Source organism: Aulonocara stuartgranti (assembly GCF_965226115.1).
Source record: "Aulonocara stuartgranti genome assembly, chromosome: 7".
Classification (NCBI taxonomy): domain Eukaryota; kingdom Metazoa; phylum Chordata; class Actinopteri; order Cichliformes; family Cichlidae; genus Aulonocara; species Aulonocara stuartgranti.
In genome coordinates this window covers 3,358,371-3,380,158 of record NC_138945.1, presented here as the reverse complement: position 1 = coordinate 3,380,158, position 21,788 = coordinate 3,358,371, and the positions used below count along the sequence as shown (strand labels likewise).

The 21,788-nt window shown below is 43.6% G+C and overlaps 1 protein-coding gene across 1 annotated transcript; it reads left to right on the top strand.

The window, feature by feature from the left end:
* Positions 1-388: 388 nt before the first annotated feature.
* On the top strand, positions 389-21,788 carry LOC309712047 (solute carrier family 13 member 1-like). Its single transcript, XM_082542632.1, has 16 exons — positions 389-935; positions 3,072-3,240; positions 5,342-5,470; positions 5,901-6,037; positions 6,144-6,310; positions 6,443-6,482; positions 6,589-6,670; positions 6,784-6,950; positions 7,586-7,705; positions 13,195-13,293; positions 14,172-14,273; positions 15,155-15,246; positions 15,630-15,724; positions 16,533-16,694; positions 20,439-20,576; positions 20,682-21,788. The coding sequence occupies exons 2-16, from the start codon at positions 3,121-3,123 to the stop codon at positions 20,814-20,816; spliced, it is 1,785 nt and encodes a 594-aa protein (XP_082398758.1). The 5' UTR covers positions 389-935; positions 3,072-3,120; the 3' UTR covers positions 20,817-21,788.

Here is a 21,788-nt window from a genome sequence, read left to right as displayed (position 1 = left end):
CACACTTTTAGAGAGTCTGTAGAATTCATTTTAAGAGGAAAGTAGATTTGAGAATCATTGGCATAACAGTGAAATGAGATTCCATGTTTCCTGAAAATAGAGCCTAATGGGAGCATGTAAAGGGAAAAGGGTACTAGGCCCAGGTTAGATCCTTGAGGGACCCCACATGTAAGGGGGGTGGATGTGGTGATGAAGAGCCACCAAACCTGACAGAATTATTGCACGCTGTCAATTGATATGGAGTCCGTAATTTGTCAATATCTGACAAGCACGCCAACCACAGGGACAACAGCAGCCATGGGAGCAGGGGACATGCAGCTGATTGACCCAGAATTTATACAGGTCGTTAAGTCTGACATCACTAGCCGTGTCTGGGCCTAAACTCCGCTGCAGGTCCATATATCAAACGATCACTATGGCATTACTGAGAGTTGAAAAACTGTCTAAAGCCTTTCATCTTTAATAAAATGATCAGCGTTCTGCTCTACCAGGTGTAACAATTGAGTTTAACATCCAGGCATCCATGAAAACGGAATTTATGACATTTAACGGAGTTAGAAGTTAGCAGGAAGTTAGCTCGCTAGCTTCTATCTAAATACAATATAGCATGTCCTGACTGCGGGGTTTTGGAAACAAATTAAAACGTACAGCTCTGTTATCACTTCCAACATAAATGAAGACAGAAAACTAAACAGCAGTGACGTTTGTAGGGTTACTGAAGTTGGGCTAGCTGGTATATAATGATGTGCTACGTGACCGCTAGCGACACAGCTATGTTAGCATAATATAAACAAGCTAACTTTTTTTTCCACTCAATAAAAGTTAACGTGAGTGTTCTCGGTGGTCAGAAACAAATGTAATCGCATGGCAGGATGCTGTAAACGGACCAAACTTCAGTCAGGAGAACAACTGAGATAATCCATCCACAATACGAGGTTAGTCATTCATATACTGCTGCATGGGCTGGGCTGTAGTTACATCCTAAGGTTTTAAAAACTGAGCTTAAATAAATGATTAGCGGTAATAAAAGCCGAGGGAGGTCAACAGTGATCACTGACTGTTTTAGGAGCTTTTTGAGATTAAATAGAAGAAAATACAAAACATTAAACATGTTAACAACACAAAAGCCATATTAAACGCAGACTACTTTAGGCCCGGAAGTAGGATTCGTCACGTCATCACTTAACGACCGGATAAAGGGATTCGCAGAAGTGGGGTCAGATGTTACCTTGGTTACACTTATATTCGAACATGGTGTTCGTTATGGCCAAAATGTGGTTTGCACAGAAGTTCAACAACGAAACACTGCTCGGGTTCAGATCCCAGAGGCCGTTCCTCCCAATCATACCCCTCCAGGTCTCACTATCATTGCCCACATGAGCGTTGAAGTCTCCCAGTAGGACAACAGAGTCCCCAGATGGAGCACCCTCCAGCATCCCACCCAGGGACTCCAAGAAGGCTGGGAACTATAAACCGCCACTGATCCCGCAGACAACAGCACAGGCCCTTGCTGGGCACAGGTTGGCCTGACTCCAGGGTGGGGCCCCAGTAACCCTATCCTGGGCAGGGTGAACTGTTCCCTTGGTGTTCTACTTATAGTGTCCTTCTGAATTGCTCTTGTCTGGTCCCTCACCCAGGACAAATTTTCCACGGGAGACACTACCAACGGGCAGAAGCCCCCAGACAACATAGCCCCTGGGATCCCTAGTAAATGGTAAATGGTCTGTATTTTTGTATTGCGCTTTACTTGGTCCTAAGGACCCCAAAGCGCACAAACGCCTCCACCACGATAAGGTAGCAATTTGCAGAGGGGAGAAACAGGAACAAATGGTTTTTTTTTTGTTTGTTTTATTTGTGACAGGGTATGTGTAAGAAAGTACTTAAATATAGAATTTAAATTTGTTGTTTTGCTAACTTATCTGTTATGTGTAGACACAACACTGATTCGTTCCTTGAGTTTGGTGTCTTTTCTATGGTTGAATGATTCATAGGTCAGTGTTGATTGACTTAACAAACAAAAGCAAACATTTCTCTGAAAATTGTAAGCTACAAGGACTGGACTGAAAGAGCTCTTTAAAAAAATAAAGTCTGGCTCCTTGGAAGCAAAATATAAAGAAATCAGGAGTGACTCAAAGAGATTACACAGTACTGTAAAACTCTTATCTGTTAATCCCTTAATAACATTTTCTTGATTAAAGTCTAACTCATAAATTTAAGAGGTTTGGATGCTGTCAGCTCGGTGCACATTCCATCTGGAAAGTTTGTTTGTGAAAGTATTTTCATGAATTTGGTTTAGTCATTAGTTGTGGGTCAAAGGCAACAGGCTATAAACTCAGCTAAACTTTAATGGAGCTCTGGGGTTTTCAACATGTGTCTTATTACTTCTGACTATTCAACATGTAATCACATAACAGTCCTTATCATGTTTTTTAATCTAGTGATGATTTTAAATGATGCAGGCCGGCATTCTAGCAAATAAATATTGTGTTTAAAATATTTTACAACAAGATCAAACAAAAAATAAACCCTTAAAAATCAGGATCCGAAACAAGTACAGAAACAGTATCATATTGCCCACTAGAAGCAACTTATTAAGTCTGTATATGTATACTTGCTATACATACTTTAATAAAAATGATTCTTGATAAGAAACTTTGCATCCTTTATGTTTTGGTTCTTATGTCAGAGTCTGTGACAAAGTCAAAAGGAAGATTAAGAGATTTTAGCATTAATAACACACAATGGAGTACACACCACCGATACATATAAATGTTTTGTGAATCGGTATACTTCCATTAGGTGTGAAAAAAGCATTTGTAGTTCCAGCGAAACTACTGACATTGACCCTTTCAAGCACCACGCTTGAAATAAATAAAAAGCCTTGTCACATTAACATCTGACCTTTGTCTTAGTGGAGAGATAACCAACAGTTACTAATGAGCTTTTGTATCTTGCTCAAGAAAACTGATAAGGAAATGTAAAATGAAGCTTCCAGTAGTTGGAGGACTTCCCCAAACTGGTTTCCAGCCTCTCAGTCTTGGTCAATTATTACCCTCTCTAACATATCACAGCCAAATAACTGCGGGGTCACAGTAGGAACCAGCAGGAGAGAAGAAAACAATGTACGACCGAAGGATGCTGACGAAGCTGAGCGAAGCACTGTGGAACTATCACAGCCTTCTCCTGATCATCCTCACGCCGCTGCTGCTGCTCCCTCTTCCTCTGGTCATCGGAACAAAGGTGCGTGCACAAATATGACGGGAACTGTATCCCCTCCATAACGGTTTAATTTAACTGAAATTGCACTGATCAGTGTTTTTAAGCAGCTCCTATCATTATTTGCATATTGTGAAATATGTTGCCACTGCTAGTTTTAATTGTATAGCACATAAACTTTATGATATGATCTCAGTAGGTTGTAGCTATTGTAGAGTTTTTGTGATGATCTGAACAGTCTCTGTGCTTTATTAAGTTTACGTTGGCTCTTTATTTGCTTTCCTATCAGCCAGTCATGGATTTGTACTTATACACTTTTTTCAACTCTAAGCACTACGAGATCTTTTACACTTTTTCCCGTCACTATAAATACGGCTAACAGACCCTTGTACTTAGTGCCATCTGACCCTTGATCCTTTTCAAAAACTTTCTGCATATAAAACTTTATATACTCATAAAATGAAAACACATAAAATGAAACCTCATGGTTAGTTTTTACAATTTCAGTTAACAAATGATTTGTCTGGGATTGCAAATAAAGCTCAATATCCGATTACAGAAAGTTTGACCTACATTGAAAATAGGTCAAAGGAAAGCCTTTGCAGTGCAAAAACAAAGCTTGCCAGTGGGATTTTGTTTTTCAGGCTATAATAAGATTTGATATATTTAGTTGGATTTAGTTAGTGGTCTCGAGACCACTTTTACGTGGTCTTGGTCTCGAATCCCTCAGTCTTGTCTTGGTCTCGCTGTCTCGGTCTTGCTGTCTCAGATCGACATAGTGGTCAGGAGATTTGGAGTCAACAGTATCCATGACACACAACGTAACATTCGATAATGTGTTATGCGCAAAAGCATCAGCTCTAAGAGCCGTGCTTAGAGAGTGCTTTGTGGTGAATCAGAAGAGTCGACTCCCATTGAGCGAGAGCCGCTCCTCAATGTCCTTTCGCTGCTCAGCTCTCACACAGTGGCTCAGCTATGCTCCAATCCCTCCATATTGTGGCCAATCATGTGCGAGGATATAGGATAATATCATTATGTGAAAAACAGAGAGGGTGAGAGACGTGACAGTCAAGTGGAGCGTGCGTCTGTCCTCTCAGTAAGTGAGTGAGACAGTAGACAGCGGTGAGGAGGGCTGTGCGAGTGCATCGCAAAAACACATAAATATGCCTGAGACCCGTAAACAAAGCAGCATCTGGCTGCAGTTTAAAGACTTTTTTGTCTCGGTCTCGTCTCGACTTTGTCTTGGTCTTCGTCTTGTATTGTTCTCGATACCCTCTGGTCTTGGTATTGTCTTGGTTGAGGCGGTCTTGACTACAAGTCTAATATTTAGTACAGATCAGAACAAGATTGTTTCAGGAGAACCTAGAATTCCATGAAAGTCCATGAAGCAGCAAATCAAGTGCACAGCATAAACTGACACAGAGCACATGAGAGAATAGCTGAGACAAAGCACAAGGGGGAGACGGCACTATTTTTTTTAAAATGGGGAGCATTCAGGTCGACACATCAGTGAGGAAAAGAGACATGTCTGCATGAGATCGATGCAATTATGGGTGAGGAAGTAACAATAAATATTAGACACAAACAACCACTAAAAACCAAACAAGGAAACTCCAACAGAAACGTAAACTCTGCATAAGGAAAGGACTCAAAGGAAAAGAATGTGAAGTGAAGGGAACTAATAACTTCCGATATGCAAAGTAACTGCAAGAATTCAAGACTGACAAGATCAACAGACAAGCTAATAATAATAAAAACGGGAAACATTATTGCACTATCAAGCAGAACTTGATAGTGTGACACCCAAAATGCTGGGCCCTGATTGTGAAGCCTGGTGGTGGAAATGTTCATGCAGATCCACAACTGGATGGTTCAAAAAAAGAAAAGAAAAAAGTAAAGATAATAGAAAGATAACCGCTGGAATGAAGGTTAAATTAGACAATGCTTCAGTCCAAATAACTAGCTAAAGGTGTTTGAAGGTAGCTGCTGAGTGACGAGAGAGACTCTGGCTTAGTGGACAAGCTGCTGCGTCTAATCTTTGCATTACATTTATATAAAAATGACCTTTAGCTATAATTACAGTCATCGATGTGTTTGTGTGTGTGTAATCGTTTTTTCCCTGTAGGAGGCAGAATGTGGCTTTGTGTTGCTGCTGATGGCAATATACTGGATAACAGAGGTGATTCCACTGTCCATGACCGCCATGCTCCCCGCCATCCTCTTCCCCCTGTGTGGTATCATGTCGTCCTCCAATGTGAGTCAATCAGAGTTACAGAGGACAAAATGTTCTTCGTCTTAAGGATTGTTATTCTTTATGAATGCACAGCAGCAGATGTGCTACTTGTGTCCCTGCATGTGGAAAAAGAAGCACTGACTTCAACATGAAATTTTTCTTTTTTTTCTTGACAAATAATAAAGAGCCCTGTTTTCCTAATTTCTTGCTCTGTATGATTTACAGCTCAGAACAATTGTTGGTACTGATCCAATTATTTAATATTTTCCAGTGCATCTGTGTGTTTTTTAAAGCTGTATTTTTAATTGGTTTATCTGTTACTTGTTAACTCCCTGTATAACATTTTCTTTGGCCACAAACTCAAATTTGAAAATGGGCTTAAATTTTTACTCCTCTTCCTCAATTACCCTGTAGATGCACTCTCTGTTCTAAAATCACCTTTCTCCTCTAGGTGGCAAAGGAGTATTTTAATAACTTCCACTTCCTGCTTGTGGGTGTTATCTGCCTCGCCACGTCCATCGAGAAGTGGGGCCTCCACCGCAGAGTCGCCCTGAGGCTCGTCACCTTGGTGGGGGTCAACCCTGCTTGGTGAGCATCTTCGTTCTCTGCTGTTGGATTCAAATTTTGTATTTCTTCGAGATTTAAGTGTGAAGGCTCCATTGTTGCTTTTTGAACACACCACTGTCTCCTTCAGGTTGTTGCTTGGCTTCATGTCCGGCTGTGCCTTCCTCTCAATGTGGGTCCAAAACACATCAGCTGTTACCATGGTGATGCCCATCGTAGATGCTGTTCTCCAACAGATTCTAAAGGCGAATGAAGAGGGATACTCTGGTGAAGACAACCCTACCCTGGAGCTGGACGGTACCTGCACAAACAGTATACTTTACTTTATAAAAGCACAAAATATAATTAAAAGTGTGAGATAGCTGTGTGTCTTTGAGCTTACAGTAGGATGGAACTTGTGGCCCTGACTATAATCTGTCATTTTTTCAGAAATCAACAACTGTACTGCAAAAAATAAAGAAGCTCTGAGGTATGTAAAGCATGGGGATTCACTGCTGCCCTCTGGGTTCAGGGTGTTCTAAGTTTTTGTTTCTGATGTGCTTGAAGAGCAGTTGAATCCCTTATTCCTCTCTCAGTGACAGCACAGAGCCAGATGTCCCCACAGAAACCTTCACTTCTGTTCAAATACCAGCAGAGTCGCAGCCTGCAGCAGACGAGGTGCAAAAAAGCACCAAATAAACACAGAATAAAATTATTCTTTGATATTTTTCCAGTTCTGCATGTTCTGCTACTTCCGCTAAATCTGCTTCTCTCTGCATTTTGTCTTACAGGCTGCAGAAAACGTACCCACGGCCTCCCACAGGGACACAGGATGTCAACAGGGTCGGATGCTATGCAAAGCCATGTGCATCGGCATTGCCTACTCCTCCAACATCGGCGGCATCACCACGCTGCCCGGAACCTCTCCTAACCTCATATTCGCTGAGCACCTCAACCGGTGAGTGTCTTGTAAGTAGAATCTATCAATTCTCATTGGCTGCACTTTGAGAGTCACCATGGCAAGTCAGGACATCAAAGACATTACATTCATGCAAATGAATTGCAAGCTGTGTGGTCAAATGTTTGCTTATGCTGGAGGTATATCCCCTCTCTGTTGTAATGAAGTTTTACTCAGGATCATTATTCCAAAAAAGTAATGTTTTACTCTTATTACACAGAACACAGCTAAAATTAATCCAGTATGTTACTTAATTACTCCACAGAGAAAGTAACTTGTTTTCTCTACTCATTACTTTCAAGTTTCTCTGTAAAATTACTCTGAACATATTGTCTCATAATTACCATTTAACATCAGAAACCTCCAATTACAGCCCTACACACCAACACAAACCCTACCTAATGAAAACACACATACGATCTTTCTTTTAGTCTTCAGGAACATAAAGTCGATAAAAACCAGCACAAAGAGACTTTAAAGTGATTCTACTTTAGAAACATGAACAGGCACAAATGAAGGCTTGCCGTTCATGTTTGGTTAATTCAGTCTGCTGCACAGCTAGAATGAACTAAATGATTGAAAGACTGCTGTAAAAAAAAAAAACAATGTTCTCCAAACACTGTCTTTACATTCAGCGTTTACCCAGACTGCAACAGCATCAACTTTGCGAACTGGCTCCTGTTGTGCCTGCCCATCAGTGTTATCATGCTGCTGATGACATGGTTGTGGCTGTATTGGATCTTCATTGGCTCAGAGTGAGTGTCAGCATACCATCTGCAGAGCCAATCACCTGCTATCAGTGCTATTCTATTCTGACTACTCTTTGTGCACACTCCATTATTTTTTCTCTTTTATCAGTTTCATCATCCTATTCTGATTTCTTTGCATTGATTAATTAGTGAAAGTATCATCACATCACATTTATGTCTTTATTGTTGTGAATATTTATTAGAGTTTTGACGATGATGAACCATTTGTTTTCATATTTATGCTTTTGTGCTTTGTTAATAATGCCATCAACAGAGACTACATAAAACAGTGTCATTCAACACGGCTGGTTTGCTCTCGAACTTTAAGTTCTTTAAAAAGGAACTAAAGAACATAAATGCTGTTTGACAGTTTTGTGGGCCTATTTAAAGCAACTTAAATGTGCAAGTTTTTTATTCTGAAGGTTTACTGTTGGCCAGTCCACCGCACACCTACAGGTAGCCATTGAAGCGGCTGGAAGATCAGCTAAGCTGTTAACTGAACTTTTAAAATACAGTGCATATACTGTAGTACCCTTTAAACAGAGCCAAAAACCACCCCCATAAAAACACTCGAAACCATCAATCCATGCATCCATCCATGCATCCACCATTGGGGGCAGGGATAGCTCAGTAGGTAAAGTGGTCGCCCCATGATCGGAAGGTCGGCGGTTCGAATCCACTTAACGGCTACCCTGAGGTACCCCTGAGCAAGGTACCGTCCCTACACACTGCTCCCCGGGCGCCTGCTTAGTGGGCTGCCCACTGCTTCACTGAGTGAATGGGTCAAATGCAGAGAAAAACAAGTAATTTCCCCATGGGGATCAATAAAGTATCCATTATTATTATTATTATTATTATTATCTTCTTCCAGTAATCCGGGGCGGGGTTGTGGGGGCAGCAACCTAAGCAGAGAAGCCCAGAATTCCCTCTGCCTGGCCACCAGCCCATCCATCACTCGTATCAGCAATCTCGTCCTTTCGGTCACAATCAACAGCTCGTGACCATAGGTGAGGGTAGAGACGTCGATCGACTGGTAAAATGAGAGCTTCGCTTTTAAACTCAGCTCTCTTCACCACGACAGACCGGTACAGCGTCCACATCACTGCAACCGCAGCACCAATCCATCTGTCGATCTTCCGCTTCCTTCTCTTGTCTCTTGTAAACGAGATCCAGAGATGTTTTCAGTCGAAGTCAGTAGCGTTCAATCCGCAATATACACAGTGCAGGTAGGCCACCGCTTTCCCCTCCTGAGTCACCTGACGGTGTGCTAGAATCTCTTTTTAGTCTTTTTCCATGGCCTCTCCAAACTCCTACCACACCTGACTTTTTGCTTCAGCCCCTGCCCAAGCCATGTTCCGCTTGGTCTGTCGGTACATATCAACTGCCTCCAAAGTCCCACAAGCTAAACAAGCCAGATTGGCCTCCTTCTTCAGCTTTGTGGATCCCTTCACCTCTGGTGCCCAACATTTGGTTTGGCAATGGAGGTGCTGAACATGGTCCAGTCAGCCTCAATGTCACCATTCTCCCTCAGAATGCCCTTGAAGCTCTGCCGGAGGTATGCGTAGACGATCTCACAAACCTATGGCCTCTGCCAGGTGTTCCCAGCACAAATTCACTATACGTTTGGGTGCGCCAGGTCTGTCCAGCGTCCTCCCCCGCCACCTGATCCAACTCACCACCCGGTGGTGATCAGTTGACAGCTCAGCCCCTCTCTTTACCCAAGTGTCCAGAACAAATGGCCGCAGGTCTGGTGATACGATTGTAAAATCGATCACTGACTTGCAGACTAGGGTGTCCATGCATGTATGGACACTCTTATGTTCAAACAGGTCTCATTAACGTTGCCCACATGAGCGTTGAAGTCTCCCAGTAGGACAACGGAGTTCCCAGGTGGAGCACCTTCAAGCACCCCACCCAGGGACTCCAAGAAGGCTGGGTAGTCTGAACCGTCAGTCGGCACATAAGAGCAGACAACAGTCAGGACCTGTTCACTCACCCGAAGGCGCAGGGAAGAAACCCGCTCGTCTGCTGGGAGAAACCCCAAAGTACAGGCAGCAAGCCGAGGGGATCCTAGGATACCCACCGCAGCATGCACACCATGGGAGACCCTACCAGGGGAAAAGGTATCGATTTGCAGAGGGGACACTCCAAACTATCCTCCAAAAGTCTGCAATATTTTCCCAAAATGTGTTATTTGCATGTGGACTGTGGACTGGCAGACCGGGGTGGTGGTCCCCATCTTTAAGAAAGGGGACCGGAGGGTGTGTTCCAACTACAGGGGGATCACACTCCTCAGACTCCCTGGGAAAGTCTATGCCAGGGTGCTGGAAAGGAGAGTTCGTCCGTTAGTCGAACCTCGGATACAGGAGGAACAATGCGGTTTTCGTCCTGGTCGCGGAACACTGGACCAGCTCTTTATCCTCTCCAGGATACTTGAGGGTGCATGGGAGTTTGCCCAACCAGTCTACATGTGTTTTGTGGACTTGGAGAAGGCATTCGACCGTGTCCCTCGGGGTGTCCTGTGGGAGGTGTTGCGGGAATATGGGGTGTCTGGCCCATTGCTACGGGCCATTCGATCCCTATACAACCGACAGGATTTCTAGGCGCAGCCAGGTGGCGGAGGGCTTTCGCTTTGGTGGCCTCAGAATCTCATCTCTGATTTTTGCAGATGATGTGGTTCTGTTGGCTTCATCGGGTGAGGGCCTCCAGCTCGCACTGGAATGGTTCGCAGCCGAGTGTGAAGCAGCGGGAATGAGGATCAGCACCTCCAAATCTGAGGCCATGGTTCTCAGCCGGAAAAGGGTGGAGTGCCCACTCCGGGTCGGGGATGAGTTCCTGCCCCAAGTGGAGGAGTTCAAGTATCTCGGGGTCTTGTTCGCGAGTGATGGGAGAAGGGAGCCGGAGATCGACAGACGGATTGGGGCTGCAGCTGCAGTAATGCGGACGCTGCACCGGTCCGTCGTGGTGAAGAGGGAGCTGAGTGTAAAAGTGAAGCTCTCAATTTACCGGTCGATCTACGTCCCTACCCTCACCTATGGCCACGAGCTGTGGGTAGTGACCGAAAGAACGAGATCGCGGATACAAGCAGCAGAAATGAGCTTCCTCCGAAGGGTGGCTGGCCTCTCCCTTAGAGATAGGGTGAGAAGTTCGGCCATCCGGGAGGGGCTCAGAGTAGAGCAGCTGCTGCTCCACATCGAAAGGAGCCAGCTGAGGTGGTTCGGGCATCTGACAAGGATGCCCCCTGGGCGCCTCCTGGGTGAGGTGTTCCAGGCATGTCCCACCGGGAGGAGGCCCCGGGGCAGACCCAGGACACGCTGGAGAGATTATATCTCTCGGCTGGCCTGGGAACGCCTTGGTATTCCCCCGGATAAGCTGGAGGAGGTGGCTGGGGAGAGGGAGGTCTGGGCCTCTTTGCTTAGGCTGCTGCCCCCGCGACCCGGCCCCGGATAAAGCGGATGAAGATGGATGGATGGATGGTGTTATTTGCATTTGCAGTCATTGATATTTAAGAAATAAGGCAGTAGTCGGACTTCAGGAAATAACAGAGCAGATGACAGCAGGAAGAACAGAAAAAGGAAGAGCAGGGATGGAGGTGAATTTTAAAGCACTCTGCAGTTCTGTAGCAACTGTGGGTGTGGGGGGGGGGAAGTATCTTTAATAGTTCACTATATTAGATGTGGTCAAAGGTTGAACCATCAGCTGATGTTTGCTGCCAGTGAGATGAGATTGTAATATAATGTAAACATCAGAGGGTCCCAATGTGCAGGTCGTCCTTCTTCAGTAAACATTTGGAGATGGTGGGGAGGAACCTCCAATAAAACCAGGCCCGGCGAGGGGGCTTTTATTGTGACTGGTTAGGAGGGAGTAAGAGAGGAGAAGACAAAAATGGAGAATATGGACAGACAAACTCAAATACAAACTGCAGTACTCAGTGCATTGTGGGATGTTCCCCAGCAGCCTGAGCATAGAGCAACGTCATTTTAGGGTCACCTCTTTCCCAGTATCCGCTTACCTTTGCCAACAAATCATTGCTTGTAAATATATAGATCTGACAGAGCTGATTTTTCCACTACTCAACCAGCCTACTCCACCCAGGTTGATCAACAGCCGCGACGGCCCCATCGTCATGTGCTCACAGGGGGCGTTGCTTGACCTCTAAACCCATCTCAGCTTGCTACTCATCAAAGGTCTCCAACGTCAGGCTCCCATTGCAACCCCATGCCGTTTGCCCCTAACTTCTTTATCACTGCATTTCCATGCTCCGGCTGAAGTACAGTGACTACTTACTGGCCTGCACACTATGTTGCTGCTTGCCTTCTTCGGGTTTCTACGCTGTTCAGAATTGACCTCCTTATCGACAAAATTCCATCCGGATCTTTATCCCTGCTTAAGCAACCGCCGCCCAGTCTCCAAAAACTGCTTCATCTTCTTCTTCAGACAAAGCAAAACCAACCAATTGCGCAGCCGCTTTTTGATATTTTACTTTAAAATAAACTCACCTTTAAGCCCCTTTGAATTGCTGACCCATTACCTCTACCTCAGAAAATCCCAGCATAACTTACATTCAGACCTTCAGCTCATCATCGAATCCAGCCACATCCCAACCAGATCATAGTTTCTTTCACATTTTTGGCAAGTTTTATGGTGTCCAGGATTTCTCCTAATCTCTTCTTTGGCCATTCCTTCCACATTGGTACAGCAACTTATGCCTCCCGCAAAGGAATTACGGACCACTTAATCAAGCTCACGGTCCGATGGTCATCACAAGACTACCAGTTATACATTCGCAACAATCTCCAAGACCTTCACAATGTCCAATCTTCGCTTCTGCTTGGGGATGCCTTCTTTGGGGATCTGCCCCACCCAGGAGCTGCTGCCAGTCCCCTCCGAGGCCTTCCCCAAATCGCAGCATCAGTCCACGGTCTCTCATCCATCATCATTCATCGTAACTGAAGATGTGGTCCCAGCTAGTGAAAGTAAAATTCAGACCCACTAAGTATTTGAATAACTTGGTTATAATTTATATATTTTCATCCATCCATCCGCTTCCGCTTATCCTTTTCAGGGTCGCGGGGGGTGCTGGAGCCTATCCCAACTGTCATAGGGCGAGAGGCGGGGCACACCCTGGACAGGTCGCCAGTCTGTCGCAGGGCTAACACACAGAGACAGACAACCATTCGCACTCACATTCACTCCCGCATTCATACCTATGGGCAGTTTTTGCCTATCCCCACAAACTGCCCACGCAAACGCCCACACAGAAAGACCCCGGCCTGATGGTGGAATTAAACTCAGGACCTTCTTGCTGTGCGGCAATAGCGCTAACCACGCGCCACTGTGCTGACTATATAGTTTCACAACTATGTAAATATATAATTATTTTTTCATTGTCTATCTGTGCTTTTAACCAAACACAGTCAGTCATTAAATTCAGTGTGGGCACTTCCTCTTTCTCTCTCTCTCTCTCTCTCTCTCTCTCTCTCTCTCTTACGCAGCTTCAAGTTCCTGTGGCAGTGTCGGGGAGAGCAGTCTGAGAGAGAGAGGGCGGTGAAAAAGGTGCTGGAAGACGAGTACAAGAAGCTGGGAGCCATTCGGTGATCTCTCATTCGTTCATTTACACACTTGTTTATTCTTCAAAGTAATCAGCTTGATCATTTATTCATTCATGCGTGGTCATTACTGCTGTCAGGCATTAATATGTCCATTTATCTATTCATCCATTCACTGACCTCAAATATTAGAAACAGGCAAATGAATGGTCATTCATTTTTGTATTCGGTGTTTTGAATAAAAAACAAACAAACATAAAAATTGAACTATATATGTATCGTCTAAAACACCTATATTAATACACATGGTAAAAATAATCAGAATATAAATGTTTACCCCATTTTTTAACCCCTTATTTGGAATTTTATTGGGACAACCTGCCTAATCCAGAATGACTAAGGGTCTCCAGAAGGTTGCCTGAAGCGTTCTTCTGTAGAAAAACCTTCACAGTTTTTGTTTGCTTTGTTGTGCAGACAGGTCATGATTTCTACAAAGAGACATTGCTTCTGCATTTTTCAGTCTTTTTCTTTTCGTTTTTGGGATTCATTCAGAATAAATGTATTTATTTATTTACTTGTTTTTTGGGTGCACTTTGAACATAACAAGGCAAGGGCCACCTGGTTTTATATTCATGAGAGGGAGACATTTATCTCACAAACTGACCAACTCAGGCCAAATGAGATGGATAAAGACATCTATAGCCTGGAGGTTTGGTGAACTCTCTCTCTGTCAGCACATATATAACTTACAATATAACTCTTTTAAAGAGCTATATTTTCATTCAGGAATTTATTTAATAATACAGAGGGTTTTACATTACCTTAGATTGCCATCATTCATTTACTTGTTGATCAGTTATTGACAGAAAGACATTCCTATGATAATTTATGCATTCACACATTCATTCGTTCCCTCTCTCCAGTTCTCAGGAGATCTTCACCGGGGTGGTTTTTGTGGTCATGGTTTTGTTGTGGTTGACCAGATCTCCAGGTTTTATACCCGGCTGGGCTTCCCTCTTCCCTCAGTGAGTCACAACCTTCTTTTATTTTCTTGGAAATTATTCAAACTTATTCCCAAGTACAAGGTGTGATCTTAAAGCCCTCGATTTTTTTCCCCATTAAAGCAACAACAACAACAAACCCATAGTTTAATTTTGTCCAGTGTCCTTCTACAGCGCTCCTGCTATAGATCGTTCTGTAGAGGTCACAATCTTACTATTTGTTCTGGATCTCTGCCACTGTGTCAACTCAAACTTGATCTTGAAATGGAGATATGGAAACTATAATGCCTGCAGGCAATAATATGCACCCTGAAAGTTTCCGCTGAATGTTCTCTTCAGGTGTTTCTGGAGAGTCGAGCTCCCCTCCAGGAGTCTGATGCTTGAAAATTAGTGCACAACCCCATGAATATCAAGAAAAAAAATCGTGGTTCACATGCACATTCGTGTATCTGAATGTGCTGCAGGCTCTCTCCTAAAACTGCTGTCTGTTCAACAGCCAGAACAGATTTCTCGGGAAGAAATAAACAGTAGTGCTGAAGCATCCAGAGAGGCATGTGGAGACAACCTTGAAGCAAATACTCTTAAATGTAGTATCATTTTGAAAAATTCCACCTCTTCCAAGAGCAACATGAGAAGTCGTACACTGTTAAAAATATGTATTGTTTCCTCTTTGTAATGCAAAGTTACCAGCTGTTTCACGAAAGAACTTTTCTAATACAGAGAAGTTCATCTGGGAGTCACTTTCAGTAGAAACCAACAGACTTATTGTTGGTTTTGACCTTTCCAGGCAGTTTCTTGATAGAATGACAAATATCAGACCAGATTCTTTGGGAAACACATATATTTATGATTTTTCACAGCAGCATTGAACCATGACCCAGCTGATCACTTTTTCTGTTTTTCAGTAAATCCAACTACATCACAGATGCCACTGTGGCTCTGGTGCTGGGCGTCCTCCTCTTCATCGTACCTGCTCACGGACCCTCCAGAAAATATGGTAAATGTATGGAACGTGGCTTGTTGTTTACTCAGACGTTGAAGGCTAACACAAGTACTCAAAGAGCCCCAGAGCAGGAAATTAGCATAATTGGTTGAGTTTAAGTAGTGTAGATTTCCTACTGTAGATAACTTTTGTTTTTCTTAATTCTTCTTAATACAGTTTTCCTACAATACATTATTCTCACTTCTTTGGTTATTGTGTCCTATGTATATCAAGCTTTTACATAAAAAAAATAAACTTTAAGCTGCACAGAAATGTGTGAATACCTAAAATCAGTAAAGTATTAACACTCATTTAAATCTCAGAGGTTCTGAACAGCTTGTCTGTTTTTCAGCATCTGTGCCATCAGTCCCAGTAAATGTTTTTCTCTCTCAATTCAGAGTCAATGATTTCCTGGAAAGAGTTTCAGGCCTCCATGCCGTGGCAAGTTGCCCTGATGGTCAGTGGAGGCTTTGCCCTCGCTAAAGGTGCAGAGGTATGCTGACATACAAATTACACTTCATTCAGAACAGTTTCCTCATACCGAACAAGAAGAAATTTGATGCAAACATTGTAAAGTTTTCACAGCTAACACAGAAAAACCTCAGGTCCAGATAAAAAACAGCTCTCTGGTGCAGATCATTGGGGATTACAACAACTTTAACCGGACTACTCCCCTGATTGTGTCAACATTGTTTTCAGTCAGTGCTCACGATCAGAAAGATTATAGTAAAACTTACTGAAAAGCATGAAATAAAAAAAGGATCAAGATTGTTTAGCTTAAAGTTAAACCATAAGTACACTCAAATAACATAGTTTTGAGTGCACTTCAATTATATCTCTGTCTATCTCTGTCTCTAGAGATAAACAGCGACAGATATAGAGATAGATAAAGATATAGGCCAACCGACTGTGGTTGTAAAAAGACTTCAGGACCTACAGAGGTCAGTGCAAACACCTTCTCTTTGAATTGCCCTCTGTACGCACTTTGCTGCTCAGTTTATGGGCTCAGTCACTCATTTAGACTCAAGCTGAACAAAAAAGTCTTTTTTGTGAATTTTGCCATGGTATGGCTAACTGTGCATTGTCCACTGACAATTTCTCTACAATTGAAATCATTAATTAATGAACAAATGGCTTCACAGTCAGACCAGCCTGTCCTCATTGCATCTGGTCATATGTCCACAAATGTCATGTCAAATCTTCAAAATGGGCCTTCAGAAACCAGTGGTTGATATAATGGCACCTAAAGCTGGTATAAAATCTGCTGTACACTTAACATGTGTGTTTGTTTGTGTGTGCAGGAGTCAGGTCTGTCTTTATGGCTGGCCAGGCTGATGACACCTCTGGGCGACCTCCCGGTCTTAGCCACAGTCACAGTGGCCTGCCTCCTTACCACCACACTGACAGAGGTGGCCAGCAACGCTGCCACCATCACCATCTTCCTCCCCATTCTCTCTCCTCTGGTTAGTTCAGTGTGTTATACTTTACAGATCCGCCGAAATGCTAAGAATTACTGTTCAATTTTGAGCTCAGTATTTTATTCTTGGACTTTACTAGAGTACTTAAAATAATCATTATTTATCTTACACTGGGCTGTGGAGGAATCCCTCCGTTCATGGTCTGCTTGAAACAAACCGTTTAAATCCACTCCCTTTAACCCTACTTTCTTCTGATTAGCTTCTCCCGACAAATACAACACGCAAGGGATGAGCAGCAATTTTATACTCATGTTGAATTAATGAGCTCTTTAGAAATCAGCTGTGCACCACGGGTGCTGGTCTGGGCCTTTCCTGCGCGTTGTTCCCCGTTTCACCGTCAAATGCAGCACTAGAGCCAAATTAGTGAAAAATAACTCTGAAAAAATAAGTAAAACTGTGTGGTTTCAGCTTCCAGATGATTCATTTTCTTCAGAATCTGCTTTTTCATTTGTTGAGCCTAAATGCTATTTGATGCCTGTAAATTCTTTAACTTCCATAACATCAACTTAGCATGAGGTCGGCCTCCAGTTCAAGCATTAATTTAAGTGCTCGAGTGCTAAGACTATGCAGAGACACGTCTTCAAGATTCCTCTCATGTCTCCTCAGTCCTGACCTCATCAGTGTTTTCAGTCTGATAAATTCAGCTTTTTTGAGGGAAACTGCTGTGACATCTGAGTTGTTCTGCTGTTTCAGTGTTTTGCTTTAGCTGCAGTTTGTACTGTTTATGAGCTTTAAGATTTTGTTTCAACATAAAACAGAGCATATGGAACTTACAACAAAAGAGACGACCACATCAAGGCTAACAACTCTTTTTACAGTTCTGTCTCAAGTCCTTCGGACCCCCCATAAGTAGGGAGGGGTTTCTCCAGGAAGTGTGCAGAACTTACTCATTTAGCTTTTCTAAGGGACATTTAGTTCTCTGATCTCTGGGTTGGCTGAGAGATTCAACCCTCATCGTTGACCTCCAAAAGAAGATGGTGCCTCTGTCTGCTGGCCTTGAGCACGTTCCTCTGGTCAATTCAAACCACTCATTTGTATACTTGTGTTTTTTTGGTGGAGCACAATTCTTGAAATAAGAGTAGTCTGGATGTTCACAGGTGGTCCATCACAGAGTTTCACACCCGGGCAGTAAATCAAAGACATTACATTTGTGCAAAGTAATTGCATGTTGGCGCATGTTGGAGATATTTCCCCTCTTTGTTGTGATCAGTGTTGGGGTCATTACTAAAAAAAATGCACATATTAGAACACTTTTCGTAAAAGTAATGTAGTACATTAATTAATTACTAACAGGAGGAAGTAATTCATTACACGTTACTTTCTCGTTACTCCGTAAAAATGACCTGAAACACATCGTTTTTCATTAATTTCTTTTTTTTTTTTAAATGCATTGTTCCTCTTGTGTTTTACTTTTCGCAATTACCATTTAACCATATAAACCTATATGCTACAGACACACGTAATATTTCCCTGAATTGCCACAATGACTCTGGTTTAAAAAAATACAAAAAGAACAGGTCCAAACGGAGGCAGTTTGTGAACATAGCATCCTGACCAAGTTAGAGGGGGGGATGTCAAGTTGGCAATGTCTATCTTTTCAACCAGTATCACTGCAAAGCATGCAATAGACACACCCGTCGACCACGTCCATCCCAAGCTTTGCATCTTCAAAGCGTGAAATGGACATGCATGCAAAAGGTACAGTAAGCTGCAGTACCAGCAGAGGGCGATATTTCAAATCAAATCAAATCAAATCAAATCAAATCACTTTTATTGTCACATCACATGTGCAGGTACATTGGTACAGCACATGTGAGTGAAATTCTTGTGTGCGAGCTTCACAAGCAACAGAGTTGTGCAAAATACAATAATGTAAACAAGCAAAATACAAGAATGGCTACATCCGAAACTAATAAATATATGTACAATATATAATAGTATATGCATTTCTGGATGTGTATACTAAATATTTTTCTACGTGTGTGTGTGTGTGTGTGTGTGTGTGTGTGTGTGTGTGTGTGTGTGTGTGTGTAAACATATTTTACAAATTAAATAGAGTAAACAATAAATAAAATATATAATATAAAATATACAGAGTTGAATATGTGCAAAACAGTGGCGTTACTGTACAGTATGGAGTGCATAATGTTAAAGTTCCAGTAGTGAAGCTGAGGTGTCTATGACGTGTTCAGCAGTCTGATGGCCTGGTGGAAAAAGCTGTCTCTCAGTCTGCTGGTACGGGACCGGATGCTGCAGAACCTCCTTCCTGATGGAAGCAGTCTGAACAGTTTATGGCTGGGGTGACTGGAGTCCTTGATGATCCTCCCCGCTTTCCTCAGGCACCGCTTCCTGTAGATGTCTTGGAGGGAGGGAAGCTCACCTCCAATTATGCACTACTCGCTGGAGAGCTTTACAGTTGTAGGCGGTGCTGTTGCCGTACCAGGTGGTGATGCATCCAGTGAGGATGCTCTCAATGGCACAGTGATAGAAGGTCCTGAGGATGCGGGGGCTCATGCCGAATCTTTTCAGTCTCCTGAGAAAGAAGAGGCGCTGCTGCGCCTTCTTCACTGTTTTGTTTGTGTGTACTGACCACGTAAGATCCTCAGCCAGATGTACACCAAGGAACCGGAAGCTGCTCACTCTCTCCACAGCAGCGCCGTTGATGGTGATGGGGGTGTGTACTTCTCTGCACCTCCGGAAGTCCACTATCAACTCCTTTGTCTTTGCGACGTTGAGGGTGAGATGGTTGTCTTGACACCAGTGGGTCAGGGCGCTGACCTCCTCCCTGTAAGCCGTCTCATCACCGTTGGTGATAAGACCCACCACTGTAGTGTCGTCCGCAAACTTCACGATGATGTTGGAGCTGTTAGTGGCTGTGCAGTCGTAGGTGTAGAGTGAGTACAGGAGAGGGCTCAGTACACACCCCTGTGGAGCACCAGTGTTCAGTGTGATGGGGGATGAGGTGATGCTGCCCAGTCTGACCACTTGGCGTCTGTCAGACAGGAAGCTAAGGATCCAGCTGCAGAGGGAGCTGCTCAGTCCTAGATCCTGCAGTTTCCTGTCCAGCTTCGAGGGAACGATGGTATTGAATGCTGAGCTGTAATCTACAAACAGCATCCTCACATACGTGTCTCTCTTCTCCAGGTGTGACAGGGCAGTATGTAGTGTCAGGGCTATGGCATCATCAGTGGACCTGTTGTGGCGGTATGCGAACTGTAGAGGGTCCAGTGAGTCGGGTAGTGCAGAGCAGATGAAGTCCCTGACCAGCTTCTCGAAGCATTTGCTTACGATGGGGGTCAGGGCTACAGGTCGCCAGTCGTTCAATGAGGAGATGGTGGAGGATTTGGGTACAGGGACGATGGTGGCCATTTTGAAGCAGGCTGGGACTACAGACAGAGAGAGGGAAAGGTTGAAGATGTGCGTGAACACTCCAGCCAGCTGAGCCGCGCATGACTTGAGGACGCGGCCGGGAATCCCGTCCGGACCAGTAGCTTTGCGTGCGTTCACCTTCCTGAAGCACCTTCACTTCAGGCCAACACGAACATAATCACAGGAATGCGTTTAAACAGACGTTACTAACACATTTACATGTAAATACATATTGCCCCCCCCCCCCCCCCCTTAATCCTTTGAATGAATGTTAATAAAAGTTTTTATAATAAAAACTAATTATTGTTATTTAATCTCACAAATGTGGGAAATATTTATGAGAGATTGTTCTCGCTTCAGGCCGAGGCCATACACGTCAACCCTTTGTACATCCTGATCCCCGCCACCCTGTGCACATCCTTCTCCTTCCTCCTGCCAGTGTCCAACCCACCAGGTGCTGTGGTGTATGGCTATGGACACTTTACCACCCTAGATATGGTGAGTTCTGTCACAAGAAAATAGAGGTTGCAACTAGAAATAACTCTTTCACTAAATGTATGCTGGCCATAATTCACAAGAAAAATCTGATCCTGTCTGCTGCAGGTTAAGGCGGGACTTGGCGTCAACACGATTGGAGTCCTCGCCGTCCTGCTGGCCATGGCAACTTGGGGAATTCCTTTGTTCTCGCTGGATACGTACCCCGACTGGGCACCGACCTTCAACTCCACGACGCCTTGATGAGCGGACTCCGGGCGTAGTTTTCAGTGGTCAGACTCTGAATCCTGAAAGAGACTCAAAAAAGGCTCCCGAGTTCGACGCTTAAGAAATAGATTAATGTGCTTTAACTAACCCAAAGCTGAATGGGTGTATTCATGTTTCTGTAGTGGTGTTACTGCTTCCTCTCCACCAACAGGTAAACATTTAGAAGCCCCTGTTTCGGTGCTGCAGTCGCGGTAAACCTGGTTGCCAACAAAAAACATTTAAAGAAGTCATGTTGTCAGCAAATCTAATGTGCAGACCCAGGCTAATAATCAGTTTATCTTACTACATCTTCTTTTTCTCTATCATAACACTCCACTGTTTTTCAAAAGTCAGGATGAGATATCCTCCTAAAAATCCCCCCAAATACTCCCAAACTGCAGTTTAGCAGAGAAGAGAATGACGTCTTTGCTGCCGTCCTGAGTCATTTTGCATTCAACAATAGACGCCCAGCCCTGAAAACCTTTGGATTTGCACTTCTTCATTGCACCTTTTGAAAGTTATTTACTATACTTTATAGGTAAATTAATATAAAAAAAATTTGCCAACTGAAGTTTGATGTCACGGAATGTTACTGGAATAAACAATCAGAGCAATTTGAGTTTTTCTATTTGTTACCATCATGCTGAGTGCTGCTGCAGGCAGGATGAGGACCTAAACGCAGGACTCGAAACAATAAGGTAAACTGAAGGAAGCAGCTTATTGCACTGTAGCAAAACCTTTACAAACACAGAAAAGAAAACCTGGATGGGGACCTAAAAGAAAACAGGGAGCTAGGAACAAGGGTAAACCAGAAACAAGTGGAAGAACACGGGGAACACAGCTGGGAGAGATCAAACATGACGAGACAGGGAATAAGCAAAACTGAATACCCTAAACGCAGGACAAGGAACTATCAAAATAAAACAGGAAACATGAGACGCGGGTTACACACTGGGGGCGCCCAAATTC

Excerpts from the sequence above, each read along its gene's own strand:
- LOC309712047 (XM_082542632.1), top strand. The coding sequence starts at position 3,121 with ATGTACGACCGAAGGATGCTGACGAAGCTGAGCGAAGCACTGTGGAAC. Across the intron at positions 13,294-14,171 it reads AAGAAGCTGGGAGCCATTCG|TTCTCAGGAGATCTTCACCG; the intron begins GTGATCTCTCAT and ends CCCTCTCTCCAG. Across the intron at positions 16,695-20,438 it reads TCCCCATTCTCTCTCCTCTG|GCCGAGGCCATACACGTCAA; the intron begins GTTAGTTCAGTG and ends TTCTCGCTTCAG.